The sequence below is a fragment of the Colletes latitarsis genome, chromosome 9 (genome assembly GCF_051014445.1).
Source record: "Colletes latitarsis isolate SP2378_abdomen chromosome 9, iyColLati1, whole genome shotgun sequence".
Taxonomy (NCBI): domain Eukaryota; kingdom Metazoa; phylum Arthropoda; class Insecta; order Hymenoptera; family Colletidae; genus Colletes; species Colletes latitarsis.
In genome coordinates, this window is record NC_135142.1 from 23,433,361 (window position 1) to 23,451,174 (window position 17,814).

At 39.0% G+C, this 17,814-nt stretch overlaps 1 protein-coding gene across 13 annotated transcripts in view; it reads right to left on the reverse strand.

Moving 5' to 3' along the window:
• LOC143345784 (rap guanine nucleotide exchange factor 2) overlaps window positions 1–17,814 on the reverse strand; it is a 209,598-nt gene that overhangs the window by 9,596 nt on the left and 182,188 nt on the right. For 8 of the 13 annotated variants that reach the window (XM_076773194.1, XM_076773203.1, XM_076773202.1 and 5 more), the window contains 13 exons: window positions 11,118–11,216; window positions 5,124–5,336; window positions 4,683–5,035; window positions 4,137–4,598; window positions 3,758–4,050; window positions 3,381–3,684; window positions 3,065–3,296; window positions 2,678–2,982; window positions 2,422–2,606; window positions 2,129–2,340; window positions 1,823–2,054; window positions 1,436–1,750; window positions 883–1,200 (listed from right to left, as the gene is read on the reverse strand). In XM_076773194.1, coding sequence (XP_076629309.1) covers window positions 883–1,200; window positions 1,436–1,750; window positions 1,823–2,054; window positions 2,129–2,340; window positions 2,422–2,606; window positions 2,678–2,982; window positions 3,065–3,296; window positions 3,381–3,684; window positions 3,758–4,050; window positions 4,137–4,598; window positions 4,683–5,035; window positions 5,124–5,336; window positions 11,118–11,216 — 3,523 coding nt within the window. Of the gene's footprint in view, window positions 1–882; window positions 1,201–1,435; window positions 1,751–1,822; window positions 2,055–2,128; window positions 2,341–2,421; window positions 2,607–2,677; window positions 2,983–3,064; window positions 3,297–3,380; window positions 3,685–3,757; window positions 4,051–4,136; window positions 4,599–4,682; window positions 5,036–5,123; window positions 5,337–6,126; window positions 6,438–11,117; window positions 11,217–17,814 lie in introns of those variants that run through there. The other 5 variants (XM_076773196.1, XM_076773199.1, XM_076773193.1 and 2 more) reach the window with 3 other exon arrangements.

A 17,814-nucleotide genomic window follows, 5' to 3' on the forward strand; every position in this document is an offset into this window, starting at 1 on the left:
TTTAGTTACCCACGTTCTTCTACGTTTAAAATTTTCTTTCGCGCTCCTCTTGGATCGTAAGATTATTTTGGGAAACTTAATTAGCAAACTATTACTTTCTAAACATACAAGATTCGTTTATAGAAATCGAAAGCTACAAACGGTGTTCAAAATACGAACGAACGTGTCACTCTACCTAATAAAAGTAACGTTTCCTGGAAAATGAACTTTGCTGAAAGTAGATTCCCAGGAGCGATATGTCCAAATTTCTGTCCTAAGATTTATCGCTATTCGATCCAAGCGTAAAGGAACAGTTCGTGAAATTTGAAACTACTGGTCTATTGAAATTATTAACAGACGTTAAGACCGAAAGTCCTAATAGAACCCGTAGAGGATGTCATTCACGCGTCCGTATGTCCCATGGAGAATGATCTAAATTGAAGCTAGACGTGCTTCGCCCTGGGATCAGAACCGTTGGTATACTCGGGACGATAATATTGATCGAAAAGAAGCGCGAGCTACGGTAATCGGCGTACAAGATGCGTGTAAAATGGATAAGCTAAATATAACATGGAACATTTATGAATTGCGTAAACGGCTGTGCAGCGTGCATAAAATGAGAGTATCTCGTTGCGAGACCTGACCAAGTGTATGTCACGAGCAATGAAGGTGCACGATGGTACTTTACGAGATGTGTCCGCCATTTTCGTGTTCGCAAGAAACTCAACGTTTCAAATAAAACGAAAGAAGCACCACGGGTGATTCCCGTTGCGCGAAGCAAATGATGTATAAAAGTAACACAATCTTGTTTAGTAATGTCGTTACGTATTCACGTGTGTGTCGTGCCGATTGACACCATCTCGTTTCGAACCATTTTCTCGGTATGAAAATCGACGAACTTACCGCTGGTCAACGTTTTTCGTAACGGTTGTAGATTGCTCAGGCTGGTCACGCTACTACTCTCAGCGCTGAGATCGACAGGTGGCGGTAAACTGGAAGGAGTATCGCTATGGGATCTCTCATGCATAGGAACTCTGCTACCAGATCCTACTCTCCTAGGTGCACCAGGACTAGGCTCCAGTCCGCTGGAATGCAAGGCTAATCCCGGTACTGGAAGTGGTGGTGGACAGTGTTTAGGTTGGTACGGACGTGTTTTATGGGGGTCGGAGAGCGCCAACATTTTTCTCACTGCCTGTGGCGACGCTGCTCCGAACTTTGTACCTGAAAATACGGAATAATTAGGAGGCCCTACTTAACACGCGACCTATGAATAATTTATGCGACAGAAAATAGTCGGGTTCGTACATAACCAGCCCAGAGGGGTGTCACAAAATATACAAATGTATTCTACGTCTTCTCGAGTTTTACAAGAAACAAACATTCCTAGGTTGAGGTACGGAATACGCCAATACGTTGTGACGACCTTTCAGGGTCATCCGATATAAATAATCCTTACCTTGTATGCTCTTTCTACCTTCACTGGTGCTGCTGGCGCTACTCGTAGTCGATAGCGTGGGAGAGGGATGCCTTCTTCCTCGGCTTGCACTAAGTGGTACCGCGGCGGCTACTGCAACAGCTCCCGCGTGAGGTTCACAATCCACGGAAAGAGCGTGTAATCGTTCCTCGTCCGTTATCACTTTCATGTTCGCAAGGTATGCTTTCACTCTTCTGACCATCTGCGCTTCTTCGAACATCTTCTTTGGATTTGGCGCAGCGGTGGACTTTTTCCGCCTTTTCACGGTTGCGGTTTGTCCTCCTGGACAATGTAATACTGTTAGTAAAAATAAACTATAATATGTTCGACAATCATATATATCGTATTCGCAAATTTTAATTATCTTACCTTGGTTGCCAGTGGTCATTTGATTCAACGCGACCATGGCTGAACTGGGTGGTTGACCGCCTCTTTCTAACATTATCGATAAATCGTAAGGCGAGGAACACATGTTCGTTAACGTTCTCACTTCCTTCGCGATCATTCTTAGTTTCTCAAAATTCACTAAACCCTCTACTCTGGAATCGTTACCGAGATGTATGAACGTCAAATCTTTTTTTACTACCGGATAAAATGGAATCTGAGGAAATAAAATATTTAGAAGTGGCGTGTTAGGTTAGTTCGAGAATTTATCGGGAAATAAAAGTAGCTCACTATGGGAGGTTGTGTTTGTTCGGACGCCACCAATTGCCGGTACTTGCTCATGTTACGGCTAGGGTCCATTAACTCTTGCAAATCGCTAAATAACCTCTGATATTTGCTTGGCAGTTTTTCCCACGAAGCTCGTAATCTTGATACGGCTCCGTGGCCCAAACCAGATACGATTGCAAACATCGAGTTAAAATTTTTACACTCTTTGCATTGGCCTGTTTACACGGAAACGTATTAAAAAAGCCTCGTATAAAACGATACTTTCTTAAGTGGCTAGAAATGAATAAAAAACTTACGAGCTATTTTTATGAATTGTTTTATTATTTTACTACGTCGAACGAGGTTATGTTCAGAACAAACTTCTGTTACAACCCAAAACATTTCTCTGTTGACTAGTTCTGCAAATTGCCTGAGCATAGGCACACCGTATCTACTTTTCAATTCGAATAAATCATCCACGTACTCCGTGGATTCAATTTGCCTGATAATAAAATTTTAATAAATTTTTCGTTCCCGCTAAAAAAAAAATAATTTCCGATGTTCTCGACTTACCGGAATATGCTGAAATCTTGCAAGGTCAGCTGAATAGCAACTTCAACGGCGTTCAGTTGTAAGAAATGAACCTGAGATTCACGAATGAGTTCAGGCGCTTGTTCGTCGGCCACAAGCGTCTCCGAAATACCGTTAGTTTTCAAATAATATCGAGAACTCAAGCCGATTCTTTCCGCAAGATTCTGCATCTGATCGGGTAACCTTCGTTGCTTAATCATACCTCCTTCCCCAACGCTAAGTTCAGCTAAAGAGAAGTTCGAGCTGCTCTCCGTTATACCGAACTCCTGAAGAGCAAGCATTACCACCTAAACGGAAACATATTAGCATACAAACAGAATTCTTCACCCATGAACATCAACATCGTTTCCCAAGATTTAATGTACATACCTCGTGCGCCGTTGTTTCTTTGTGAATAAGAAGGTATTTACAAGTTTGATCAGCTTTGTAAACTTTCAAAACGTGTTCAGGATAATCCGGCGCCCGTAAATCATCGTAACAATATAACGACGTAAGGTCGGGATTACTTTTGGAGTGATAAAGATTAGTGGTGGTTTGAGAAAGTCCTGTTCCCGGTGGTGTGTGAGGGGGCGCAAGAGGATCATCGACATGTACACCATCACTATAGAAGAGGTTATGTTTTATCGAATCTTTTCCTTATAGAAATAAACTTAAAAAATGTGTGTATATATATTTTATTACTTACTTAATAGTATTCTTTGGCAGTATATTCATTTTCATGAGAGCTTTTTGTAATCTTCTTTTCGGTCCGAGCGTCATAAATCCCTTATGTTCCTTTTTTGCATCTTTACATGGGGAGACATTGGAATCGGGAATTAACAGTGGAACACCACCCACTAGTGGGTTTAGTGGATTTACGGGAGTAATCGTGTCCACATGCGTGGACAACCTTGCACGTGGATCTGTTTGAAGTCTTGAAATTTCGGGTTTGTTTGCTCTTGCCCGTGGCCTCGGCGAATCGTCTGGCATCTGAAGCATTTCTTTAAACGCTACAACAGTAATTTATCGCTCGTATAAAAGAAATATAATACACAATTATTGTTTCTAAAAGATGCCACATACCAAGTAAATTTGATTTGACAGTTATACTGAGATGAGTGGATCCTCTTAAAATTTCAAGAGCTCTGACATGACTCACGTGCTCGAAACTTTGTCCGTTTACTTCTAAAATTTGATCGCCCCGTTTTAACCCAACATCTTCGGCTTTCGACTTTTTATCAACTTTTGAAATGAAAATGCCGAAACCCCTTTCGTAACCACCTAAAATACTAAAATGTAGGACCTCGTCCCTAGACGGCCTCGCTAACGTTACATTTCGCGTTCTTGCCTTTGCCTCGCATGCAATGTTCAATAATCTGTAATTTATTGAAATACGATTAGATCGAATCGTCGATCTAATAATTATCAAAGTCCCCGCAATATAAATTTCATTATACCGTACCTTTGTTGTCCCTGCATTTTCTCCCTTTCCAACCCAGTTTCAAATGCTTCTAAAAACTCCATCATAGATGGATCGGTTTCAAAATCCGTAAAATGATTATTTACCCAGAGGAGTACCACTCTGGCAACTCTGTCTCTGACTTGTGCTTGGTCAAACCATTCTAACAATTGACTCGCAACTAATAAAGGACTATCGATAAATGTTCGATGGGTTAATAAGAAATCTTCTATATACGTGGGATCGGTAATACTGTTTTCTTCGATAAGTTGTAACATTAAACGTTCGGGAGTTCCGCGGATCACGACGTGACCCCTACGCGCTCCCCCGTCTAAAGCACCCCTTAATTCTGTTACTAGAATCACTCTACCGTTTTCTTCGTGCCTCCTAGTATTTTCTTCACCTTGATGTTGAATCCTAAAATAGTCTGCCTGCGTGACACATACAAATTGGCAGTCATCGCATCTGGAACCAAAATGAATTTTTTTCGTGAAAAAGAATTTTTTTTTTCTGTTTAATTGAAAAGCAATATTGAAACACGGTACTCACTTTGTCCTCATAATACCTCTGTGTAAAAGTCTTTCCATAGTGGGCAAGATTCCAAAACTATCACCAAGGTGCAGTTGTTCAATTTCACCATTACCATGGTCAATTTCCACAGCACCATTGATAAGCACGCTCCAACTGTCCAATTCTTCACCATTGTTTAAAACTACCATACCAGCACGTTCAACCACAGCGAACACCATTACAGCGCACAGCGCTCTTCTTACTGCCAGAGTCATATTTGTAAAGGCCTTTAATTGTTGCGTGAATTCTAACAATGTTTCTATGTCATCTTCCGTTCTTTCCATAGGATCCTTCTCTAAACATTCTCTGACAGGATCACGGACTGTCAGGCTCTGAAAAAAGATAAAAAATAAATTATTATTAATTAATATTTAAAATTTTGAAGTTTAATTTTAATGTTCAGAAAATTGTGATCCTTACATCCATGCTCTCCGCAAGATCTTCCTCCTCGTCGCTGTCCACTATGGATTCAACAAGCCCCGAAAGATCAACCTCATCCGCATCTGCATCCAATGAACTTTGCACAGACGTCATTGTGTCTGAACCACTGTATGCTGAACTTGTGTCACTCGAATGACTACTTCTATTGGACTTTTGGTACAGCTCTGGCCTGCCAGTCAGGCCTTGAGAAAACTGCACAAACAATAATTTTTTTCAATTAGTAAACATGCTTTATTCCGTATATTTTTATCATTAAATATAGTTGAATCTTATTCAGGAAATATTAAAACAATATACTGTAATATTTTCGCATCGATTAAGTTTATTATTCCGACGCTCGCAAATATGCAAACTAAAATGTTTACATCATTGCTCGTGCTAGGCGATCGCAATACAAAGCAACGGCATTCTTCGTCGCAGCGTATCGATGTAATCATGGTTGTAAACAATAGCACGGTGCCGTCCAAAAGAATACATCAATACGCCGCTTGATCGGATATTCTCATTGCATATAAAAAAAAAACCTACGAGGATAACGTGTAACGATCTATCATCCATGGATCGACATCGATCTGTCAATCGCCGGCAGGACGCTGCAAGGAACGGGATCGGGAAACATGTAGGACAAAAAACACGGGTTTTTCGAGCGGTGTTCGTTTACGGAATAGTACCAGGAATGGGCGTGATGGGTGCAGGCTCCGTTCGTAAGTTAGGTTAGGTTGCTAGACATGACATCACGCATGCAGCATCGAGCGACCAGAGGAACACGCACGGCGAGAAAGAGACAGAAATAGTGGCACGTATGCCTAAACAAAAACATCGTGACGTCTGTCATCACGCGGCAATTATCTAGCAATGATCATCCACGATCGCGTACGACGAGGCGGCGAAACGTCCGCGGGAAATCTCGGTAACGAGGAAAACACGTCGCGATAAACCAAGGCCATTTTGAGCCGCGGGAGATCAGTCCGTCCAGACTCACTTGGTACATGCCCAAGGCGTCCATCCTATCCACGTTAATGGCACTTGCTCCCGGCTCTCTTCTCTCTTCCGAGACGGATATCACGACGAGCAACGTAGAAAACAAACAGTAACCGGCCACATTTCTTTTTCGGTTATTTCACCGCGATTAGCCTCGACTCGCGCAGGTCGCACCTTCCCGTTCGCGAGCGCATATGCGTTCGTGCACACGCAACGCGACGTGACCTTCTTTGTGTGCGTTCACGAAGCTCGTGGCGCGTCTGGCGCGGCCGTGTCGTGGGCCGTCAGCTTAGCGGAATAGCGGACATGGGACTGCCTCTTGTCCCTCCCCCACCCTTCCTCGTGCCATAGGCATTCCCTTCGAAAGCGTAGGATCACGTGACCCGACCGAGCGGCAAACTTCAGGTCCGTCGCAACAGGGGGGTGCACGTTGGGGGGCCCACCTGTAGCTTCTGACCGTGCCACTAACAAAAACACTTCTCCCTCGACAACGCGGCCAATATGTCTCGAAAGAAATTTTTCGGCTCAACCTATTTGCGTCTCATCAATAGTCGATTACTCCTATGTTTTTTACAAATCACGTTTGAACCTATTTTTTCTTATTTTTCTTTCTTATTAGTAATTGCACTTTGGCCTTGCTTCAGGTGTATTCGTTTCTTGCAATGGTCTTTCAAATAGTGTTAAGTTTACAGAGCAAACGAGCTAATCATAGTGTACATTTAACACGTGAAGTATAATTATTTAGTTACATTGCCAAAGTCTTTAAATATGTACAGCGCGATACGATAAAATTGTAATTTTTTTAACAAGAATTCAAAGTACAAATGAAAAGACTGTCTATCTATATTTAATCTTCTACGGAATAGAGATTTTCCAATTAATTAACTGTACAAACGCTTTGTAACGTTATAGGAACGCAACTTCCGGTTTAAATGCTCCTCTAGTTTCAGAATCTATCTTATCGTCCTTATGAAATGTTGATACGAGAAGAACATTCTTATTTTTCTTTGATAAACAACAAAGAATCTTGCCCAGATCCAAGAATTTCAGGTTTATTTTGTCTCGTCGTGTCAATTAGAATTAATTTATAATTTTTGAGAAGGTCAACAACTAATGAAATAGAGAAAAAACCAGTTATCGCGCGTGATGTTACGCCCAGCCAGACGTTTCGCAACGCTAGCAGAACTGTTATCAACTTAAACCTTCTGGTTAATTTCCTATGTAAATTTCCATTTTAAATGCATAACATAAATGTATGTCGACCAATGAAAAGCCTTTACGGGAGAGGCGAAAGGAAATTAGCGATTTTTCATTAACGTAATACTGCTTTTGCCTTTTTGGTGCAGAAAGTAAAATAATTACCTGCTCCACCCCCATCAAAGCTACCCCATTTTGAGTTACGACACTTTTCAAGCGAAATACGTTGTTTACATAGCTACTACTTCTGTGACGCTTTTGTCGTTAATAGGCCTTCCCAAATTTTATCGATTTATGAGGTAATCCATAAACCGAACATTTCTAAGGTGAGTCACTTTCCTTCCAGGTGAGTAATATGCTCGTTTTTCACCGAAAGTCTTTTATATTTTTTGCTACAGTATTTGATAAAATTTGTTGCCACAACACCTTTGATCTTTTCGATAGAAGATGAAGAGATAAGTTGTATACGTCACTGTTGGATGAAAATTTCCTATGAATATTTATCGAACATCACCAAGGACAACCAGTCGATCGTTGCATCGATCAGTAATTCATCAGCTGTGACTGCAGTCGGTTTGCAACGTTATGTAAAATACGTCTAATCGCGGTTGAACACGATCCTGGGCGACCAGTCTTGTTGCAACGTCGAGGCGTAAAGGTAAAGGCCGATCGTGTGAATCAAGCTTAAGGAGTCGACGGTCGGTCAATCGTCAGTCGGTAAACGATCGAGAGAGAAGGAGAATGCACGGAGAAGAGAGTACCGGTCTGTTCAAAGCATCCAACAGCGGATAGTAACTGCTCAAAGGCCACTGGCCGACCCGACGGATGATTTATACGACCCGTTATGTCGTGCCCGTGTCTCACTTTTCCTTTTGCCCTGCTCCACAGACTTTCCAAATTGCCTCTCCCATTCAGTTTCTTCCTACTCGGCCAAGAGACAGTGGCATACCAGTGCATGCGACCAATGTGCATTCCTGAGACTCTTTAGGGGAGACGCTAATGTAGATCATCTTACTTGCCAGCCACGCCACATTATAGGCCAGCCCCAAGAGATTTCACAAAATGCAATAATCGAAAGAAGACACTTCATTACTCCAATGGGAATATTTACGAATTTGGGGTACTTCGTTTTGCAAAAATAAATTCAGGATGTTAGAGATACTTTATTTCAATTTTTGGAATTTCGCAGGAATCCAATAGTTTGTATTATTCTTTAAAAATTCAAAGTTTCGTTTCGAATTTCCTAGCCCCCAGAGATTTCACAAAATGCAATAATCGAAAGAAGACACCTCAGTACTCCAATGGGAATATTTACGAATTTGGGGTACTTTACTTTGCAAAAATAAATTCAGGATGTTAGAGATACCTTTTTTCAATTTTTGGAATTTCGCAGGAGTCGAATAGTATGTATTATTCTTTAAAAATTAAAAGCTGCCTTTCGAATTTTAACACATTTGCTATCGTGTCGCGTATCTATGCGTGACGCTTCGATTTCTTACGAGGCCAACGTCACGTGTGCGTGACACTAATTGCTTTATACCGTTAAAACAAAAAATATTGAAAAAATGAGGCCTATCGAAGGATGCAACATTTCTTGATATTTCAAAAACCACCGGACACTTGAATAAATTTTATCGTCGATAAACTGGGGCACTAGTGTTAAATAGGTTAAGGGAAAACGACCGACGAAAAAATAAAAACAATTTTCTCCGGCAATACAGGCACGCGAGTCGCGATCCTGTGTTCCACTTTCCAGGCGAAGGAAAAATCTTTTCTCGCTCCGCGACGATTGCTATTTACTCTCCAAACCAGGAAATTTTCCGTGCGTACGCGACGATGCAAATAAGAAAATTCACGGACTGATAAAACTTCTCTTCGCGCGGAACGGCGGTGGCGCATTTGAAATGCATGAGAAAGTGCAACGTGGAAAAAGTCTGCTCTAAAACTTTTGCAACTCTTTGCATTTACGGGGGGTCCCTCTTTCTCCCTTTCTACGGTCGCCGATTGGTGAAAACACGTGGGCGTCCCGCGTGTACGTCACGGATCGACGATGTTATAAACTTTCTTCCAACGACAAGCTCGATGACGCAAGCAAGATGATCAACGGAAGAACAAGCTACTCGCTAACGACGGTTATAATTATTATAATATTATACAGGGTGTTCGGTCACACCTGGGAAAAATTTTAATAGAGGATTCTAGAGGCCAAAATAAGACCAAAATCAAGAATACCAATTTGTTGATGAAGACTTCGTTAAAAAGTTATTAACAATTAAATTCAAAAGTTTCAAATCGTCTTGGAAAAATTATTTTTAGTTGCAGGGGTCAATTACAATCATTTTTGGTGAATACACATACTTCCGAAATTCTACCCACTTTCGAGAAAAAAATTCGAGTAAGTGCTGAAAGTTTTGGGTGAAAAAAAAGACTTTCGAATAGTCTTGGAAAAATTATTTTTAGTTGCAGGGGTCAATTGCAAGCATTTTTGGTCAACAGACATACCCTCGAAATCTTACTCAGTTTCGAGAAAAAAATTCCTTACCGAAAATATAATTTCTGGCCAGAAATGTCTGCCCGAATTTTCATGCGAATATTTAAAACGTCATAACTTCTGAACGGATTGGACGATTTTAATGTTTAAAAAAGCAAACTACGCATATTTTAGTGGAGAATATGTACAAATCGCAAAAATATTCGTAAAGTTGGTCCTTGACCCTACAAAATGAGAAAAACCCCATAAAAATGGTCCAATTTTCAAACAGCCATAATTCCTACAATTGTGAATATATTTCAATGAAACTTTTTTCTAAAGTAGAGCTCATGGGTACCTACAAAAAAGTATTAGACAACTTTTCTGTAGGGCGTCAAATAAAATTATCAAAAATGAAAATCGAATTTTTAAGAAAAATCGACAGGGGGTAGGTGCCTAAATTTTTCGACGAAAAAAAAATTTTTCAGATCATTCTAAAAAAATTATTTTCTGTTGTGGGGGTCAATTAGAAAAATTTTTGGTCATTAGACACACATCCGAAATCCTACCCACTTTCGAGAAAAAAAATTCAGTACGGTCGGAACTTTAAACGTTAATAACTGTTTAACGAAGCCTTCATCAACAAATTGGTATTCTTGATTTTCGTCTTATTTTGGCCTCTAGAATCCCCCATTAAAATTTTTCCCAGGGGTGGCCGAACACCTTGTATATAATATCGATGCAACTTCGTAGCCTCGCATCGGACGCGAAATAATTTCGTTTTCAAAAATTCGAAAGTCTAGTGTCTTCCTAAAATATTTTGGATTGTACATCAATTTAAATATTAGCTTGTACAAGCATAATTCGACCCTTAAAATTATTTACGAAATCTAACACATAAAATAAACCTCGACGCAAAGTCTCGAGCGATTTTTGCAATTTTCGAATCAAAATTCTACGCATGTTTTATATGTGCGTGACTCTTGGTTGACTCTATTTCGCTAACAGTTTTTCCGTGTTATTTCACCGACAGTGATGTATGGATATTACTTCTGAAAATGTGAAATCCATATTTTTCAATATACGAACGTATCAGTGACGAAGCACTGCGTCGTTCGAACTCGTTCATTCGTCAAAGAGTCTTTATATAAAACGTTACTATTTCAAAATAGCTTGAAAATAAAAATGCTTATGGCATCGTCCAAGTGGATGAATTCAAGTCGAAAAAGGTTCCCCGCGACGAATGCTTTCCAAAAATGTGCCCGAGCGTTTGAAAGTACGGTCGTTTCTACCTGCGAAAGAAGAATTCGAAAACAGATGTTTACCGTGTCATCGAAGACCAAGTTGACCTGTCGATGGTCGGTTATTGGATGAGGGTGCGGTGGCCGATGCATTCTTCCTCCATGCACTTCCGGGTAGTCGACCTGCAAAAAGAAAAATGCAAAAAGCAATTAGTGTTTCGAGTTTCACGGTTTTCCCGTAACAAATAGCGAAGTGGGTAATTACAAGATGTCCTGCAATAAGAGAGTAGGTAGTCATTAGAAACAAATTATTCACAAACGTAGAGTGACATCTTTTCCTACAATCATTTTCCAAAGAATCAATTTTAAATTGTGTATAGAGATTAAACAATAAATGATCGAATTAACACTTTGACTGCCACGTCACCCATATATGGGTGACAGGACTTTTAACAGTGGAAATAAAACAATTAATTCTCAAGTTGAAATGTTAAGGAAAATAAATTTTAATAAGCTTCGTAAATTTTAATGTGGTTACAAAAGTAACTACTACAATTTTTAAGTTGCGTAGTTTACAATTGCCTAAAATCAAAGTTTTGGTCTTGTAAACAATTTTAGGATTTTAGACTGGCAGTCGACGTGTTAAAGAATTCCTTTATTTTTAAGGTTAAAATGGGCACCATTGGGCTTCGTGTGCCGCGAAAGGTGAAAGGTTATCGCGCACCAGAAAATGCAAGCGCAGGTAGCAGCTGCATCGATTAGATTATCGATATCATGCGATTTCCACGCAGAAAATGAACAAAAAAGAAAAAATCGTACTCGAAAACGTGATCGCAGACCGGATGCTCTTTGTGTGTCAAACACAATTGTTTGGAGAAACGTGTTTCATTATCTCTTGTCAAGTATGAACAGGTATTATTTTGTAGTCTTCTGGGGCACTATATTTTCGATCCGTGCAACGTGTTACAATTTATAGAATCAACGTTCGTACGCACTAATCTGATAATATAAATATGCAACCTTGCAAACGAGTATTATAGCGATCTCTTGTAATGATTCTCCTGCCGTGTTCAAGGATGAAATGTGTGGGAGTATAACAACACAATGGCTAATTGTATATTAATTTTAATCAAAGCAGCGTAGAGGCGTAAATAAATAAACAGGATAGCTAAAATCACGTGGATTAAAATTTCAACCGCGTCTCGAAGGAAATTTTTCGCCTCTACAGTATTTCTCATGCAACATACTTGCTTCGAGGAATACGATATCTCGTTTTGTAAGGTCTAAAGCACCCATAGAAAAAAGAGTGAAACTAGATACGTGTGTACAAGGCGTTCCATAAACTCTGTGTACAAAAATAATAAACTCGGCGGTGCTTTCAAAATAGAAGGGCCTAAACTGCAATTTTTTATCGAATTCAAAAAAAATATCTTGCCACCAAATGTTTTGACGGTGCCTTTGAAGACTTTAAAGCAATTGAAAACTGATCCTCGAGATATTTCCTTGAGACTCTCGTTCTTTAAAGACACCGTCAAATATTACTCTCCTGTCATTGTCTTTTTATTTTTAAAAAATTATTTTCTCCAATTTAAAGATGTCCCCTTTTAGTCTCAAAAAAAAATTCAATTCAAATTAGCAATACTTTCTCCAAAAAAAATTCATAAATGCTAGATACTTTTAGTTACGAATAATAAAACTGAATAGTCGAAACGAAGTTAAAAGAAGAAATTTATTTATTATAAAAGCTTCACTGCAACATAACATTTTGAATTATGTAAATAATAAAGAAAATAATAAAAAATAGGAATAATAAGAATAAGATTTGCTTAATCTGATAACCTCCATTTCAAAAACTTACGATAACCGCATATTAAATTGCCTGTATTTAAAATTATAACAAATTTCGATCAATTGTTATTATTCTAAAATAAAGTGTGTACCTTCCTGTGCAAGATTCGTACAGTACAAAATGAAATCATTGTAATAGCATTATTTCCTAGGAGAAATATGAACTGCAAAAACAGGTTTCCAAGAAGAATAGAAACGTCGAGTTTCTGAGTAAAAATTAACCTATTTAAACAATTTCTAGGGATAAATAATGTTTCAAACGAAGATCCCCAAGGATTTACAAACACCTACGGTAAAATGATTGGAGATGGTCAAGAGTTGGACTATTTCGCGTTTAAATCGCCGTTTTCGAACACTGCGTCGTCTAAAATAAACGGCACCGCGTTGATAAATAATCTAATCCAGTTTCACCTGCGACTATTGCAGCTGCGTCAACTTCTCGCCACCGTTGACGACCCGTGCCTTTTTTCGGTCAACAAGCGATGGCATTCGTTGTTGAACAATGTGCACACGGGGAAAAAAGAGAGAAACAGTAGAGAAGGGAGGTAGAAAAAAAAAGACACGAGAGACAACGAGATGAGCGTGCCACGGGCCGGAACCCGTAGGCCGGACTTCCGGTAGATACGCCAGTTATACTCGCCATTCACGGAACCGCTCCCTCGCGACTCGATTGTTAGAAGCGAATATTTAGTCAATTTCGGGACGAACGTTGAATTTCCACCGACACGACGACGCGCGATGATTCGATTGAGAATCAGCGTATCGTGATCCGTCGATGGGAAACGCGTCGTGTCGCGAGGAGGGGGGGAAAAAAAAATAATAATAATAGCGTTCCGTCGCTCCGGAAATTAACGAAACAACTTTCGCGCGCGAATATTGCGAAAGGCGCGTTTCTGCTATCTCCGTTGTTCGCGTAACGCATCGTGTAATACGCGACACTGGTTGCAGTTGGCTTGCACTTTTTAATTGCTCGCGATCGATTCGTAGTACGCGATGTGCACATTCCGTTACGGATTACTGGCTCCGCGTCGGCGTAATTCGCGCCGCGAAATCGGTTGAAACGATTAACGGGATGACGGGGTCGCTTCTGACCCGTGTTTTCGAGCTCGCTGGAACGTTCAGCGAATGGACTTTAACGGATTTCTGTATGTAAAAGAATGACTATCGATTTAAAAAATGATTATATATTTTAAATATTCGGTACATTCTTTGTTACTTTTAAAAATGGTTTTTAAATATAATTGAGAATTAGAAGATTGAAATCTCTAATCTTTGTATAATATTATTTGAGAAAGTAATATGAAAATGCAAACGTGAAAAGCGAGGTTTTTGTTAGAAACGAAAAACAATGTAACAGAGAAAAAGTAATACATTTGCGTACCTGTAATAAGATATGAATCATGAATGCGTGGGATAAATGAAAATGGAAACAATGGGAATAAACGGAGCAATGTATATAACATTTCACAAGGATTGTAAATTATAAGGAAACAGCAATTCTATTATTACTACATATCTACATATTTCAATTAATATAATTCGTTCAGTATTAACGATTTTGAAATGATTGGCGTATAAATCGCGTTTAATATTATACGTCTGCAATTAGAAACCATCCTGATTGCTACTAAACGCGATTTTAATTACAATATTAAAATTCATATTAGTTTCGACGATTTCACTTTAATGTTTCTCGACTTTCCCAATATTCCTACGTCATATATGCATCCAGCGAATAATTGTACGGAAATAGATGTAAATTAAAATCATTATGTCTTTTTTACGCGTCACAGTTGTGATCTTGCCATATTCACGCTCGTTGCAGCCAAGTTCGACTGAATACTTTCGAAACTGCTCTTAAATATGTATTTAGATCATGGAGTAAGAAAATGGTGCGTTTTTTTTAAACAGACTACAAAGGAAACACCACAGTGACGCGTTGAAAGAGGTTTATTTAACTCGTTTGCGTTTCATTAAGAGCTTAACAATAGACTCCAGAGTACGAGCGTTAGATATGTTATAATTGTTACGAACAATCAAATATAATGCTTCGAAGGACTAATTTACTCTCTAGATATTTAAGTGGTGCATTATTAAAATGAAGGCACAAAACATTGTTCGTGTATTCGCAGGAAATGTATCTGTTCCTTTCGTGTCCATAACCTAGTATGTATTACCAGGTATTATAAGTCGCGAACTGCAATCTAAAATCATATGAAAGGCGCTGCTGGTGAAAGTATGCTGCAAAGATTATTCCAGCCTTTGATTCCAAAGAGTGAAAAAACGACTTGGCTTCGATAGATGAATCGCTCTATTCCTGACTACACGACGATTTTCAGCCTATCAATCTTAGTCTTCTTATTAGAAAAATCACTCTAATCTCTGTAACGATTTCCATCACAACCAACACTATCATTCATTTATGTGTGTCATTTTTTCAACTCTTTGAAAGTATTACTCTACTCTCGACTGCGTCAATATTTTTCTGTAATATTTTACTCGTCTTTTTGGAACAGCGATGACTTCTTAGCGAAGCTAAGACTTTCACAATACACTGTAACGTAACGATACTTGATCTTGGAATGATACTTGATCAAATGAAAAGTTTTAGACATTTCCTATCTTTTTTTTAGTACTTTAGAAATGCAAATATAGAAATAGTAGCACGAGTAACCAGTGAGTAGTATCGTGACAGTATCGATACCATATAATTTACTCTGTAATTGATACGTATCTATACTTTCGCATAGATATCACGTAGGTATCGATCCTGTTTGATACCCGTGTAATTAAAAAAGTTTAATATGAAACGATACTTTAGTCTCTGGTACTGACACTATTCTTACGGTATTATTTCCATCACTGATTACAAGCTACTCAGAACTCTATCGACTTCGCGTAAATGTTTCAATGGCAGCTAAATTAAACAAAAAATGTTTATTTTACAGGCCAATTAAAACGACGTAACGTTATTACGTTTATTGGTTATACGTTGGAAGGTGCTCCAAACTTTCCAATGAAAGTCTATGCGAGGGTATTCGTTACAGAAGAAAGAGGATTTAATTTTCTCAACCGATGCACAGTGAGATCAGTTACGTCCATACCAATTATTTACACTAATATTGGAATATTCTCAGAGCATATTCAAACCAGAATCGAAGCATTATACTTCAGATTTAATTTATAATTAAAATTTTCATTTTTATTCGACGAGTGACAGGACAAAAGAGTCGTTTGAAATTTTTATTTGGATAAGAACTTCGCCCAGATGTGGCGTGCAGCCTTCACGGATCCTCGAAGTATGGCGGCCCGATTTCTCAAATGGGTGGCGCGCAAACGCGTAAACAAGCGCGCAAAAGGGAAATAAAGTAGATCACATGCTATGCTCTGTTTATCGAGAGGCGAATTATAATGGCGCGTTGCGCGCCGTTGGTGGAACACGAACCGTACAGTCGTGAAATGCAGCCCCGTGACGCAACCCGTAAACAGCCAATGCAGAAAATGTGCACGCGGCCAGTTACGTAACGAACAAATTATAAACAATCGTTTTTGGCCCCGATGACGAAGCGTAGCTGACGCGGCGCGTATCCCTCGTTATAAAAATGCAACTCGACTTTTCACCTCAACCGATTGCTCCCACGATCTTTGCCAATCGTTGTCCCTGACACTGTGAAATACTTCGATCTCGGGTCAATATCTTCGGTTTCGATTACACTTGCAATGGTCAATTACAGAGATAACCACGAGCACAAGAATGGGATTCAGGGATCAAGGTTTCTATCGAACGTCTTCAATGAACGCATTGATCTTCGCGAAGAATAACGATCGCGACTTTTCACAGAAAAGCGTGTAAAATTATCCGTCGCTCGAATAACAAGGACTTTATACAAGGTGCTCGGCCATCCCTGGGAAAAATTTTGTTGGGAGATTCTGGAGGCCAAAATAAGACGAAAATCAAGAATACTAATTTGTTGATGGAGATTCCGTTAAAAAGTTATTAACGTTTAAAGTTCCGCCCGTACAGAATTTTTTTCTAGAAAGTGGGTAGGATTTCGGGGGTAGGTCTGTTCATCAAAAATTATTGTAATTGACACCCGCAACCGAAAATAATTTTTTAAGAACGATTTGAAAAATTTTTTTTTTGCCAAAAAATTTCAGCACCTATCCGATTTTTTTCCTCGAAAATGGATAGGAATTCAGGAATATGTCTATTCACCAAAAATGCTTATAATTGACCCCTGCAACCAAAAATAATTTTTCCAGGCGATTCCAAACTTTTGAATTTAATTGTTAATAACTTTCTAACGAAGCCTCAATCAACAAATTTGTATTCTTGATTTTCGTCTTATTTTAGCCCCTAGAATCCCCCATTAAAATTTTTCCCAATGATGGCCGAACACCCTGTATAACAACGATGCGTGCAGTTAAAATTAAAACAAACTCTGAATCTAATAAGGATTTGTTAAATCCAGTGGCGTGGGAATTAAATAAACGTGCAATCGCTACGATTGGAATAGTTTAAATTGAATAAAGTAGAATTAATTTACGGTGTCAACTAAATGACGTGATTTGTGAATTGATTTTACAGACGTCGAGGGAAGAACACGCTAACAAGTTTGCGTTTAATTTGAGAAAATGTTTTAAAAGGGAATGAATATTTTAGTGTAATAAATATTCTCGATTTAAATTTCGATTTAAAAGATCTCCAAGAGAATTGGTTTGACAAAGGTTGCGGTTAGTTTCGAGGATTGGAACGCAAACCTCGTTTCATTAATTACCACGTTCATTGTCGTAGATAGCCGCAACCTCGATACTTAGTAGTCAAGATTGCGATGACTAAGAATTTTCTACCACAATGTTTCTGTCAGGTTTACATAAACAGTACGAAGTTCAGGTAAACGTAGTGACAGGTGATTTTTCGTGAAAAAAGAAA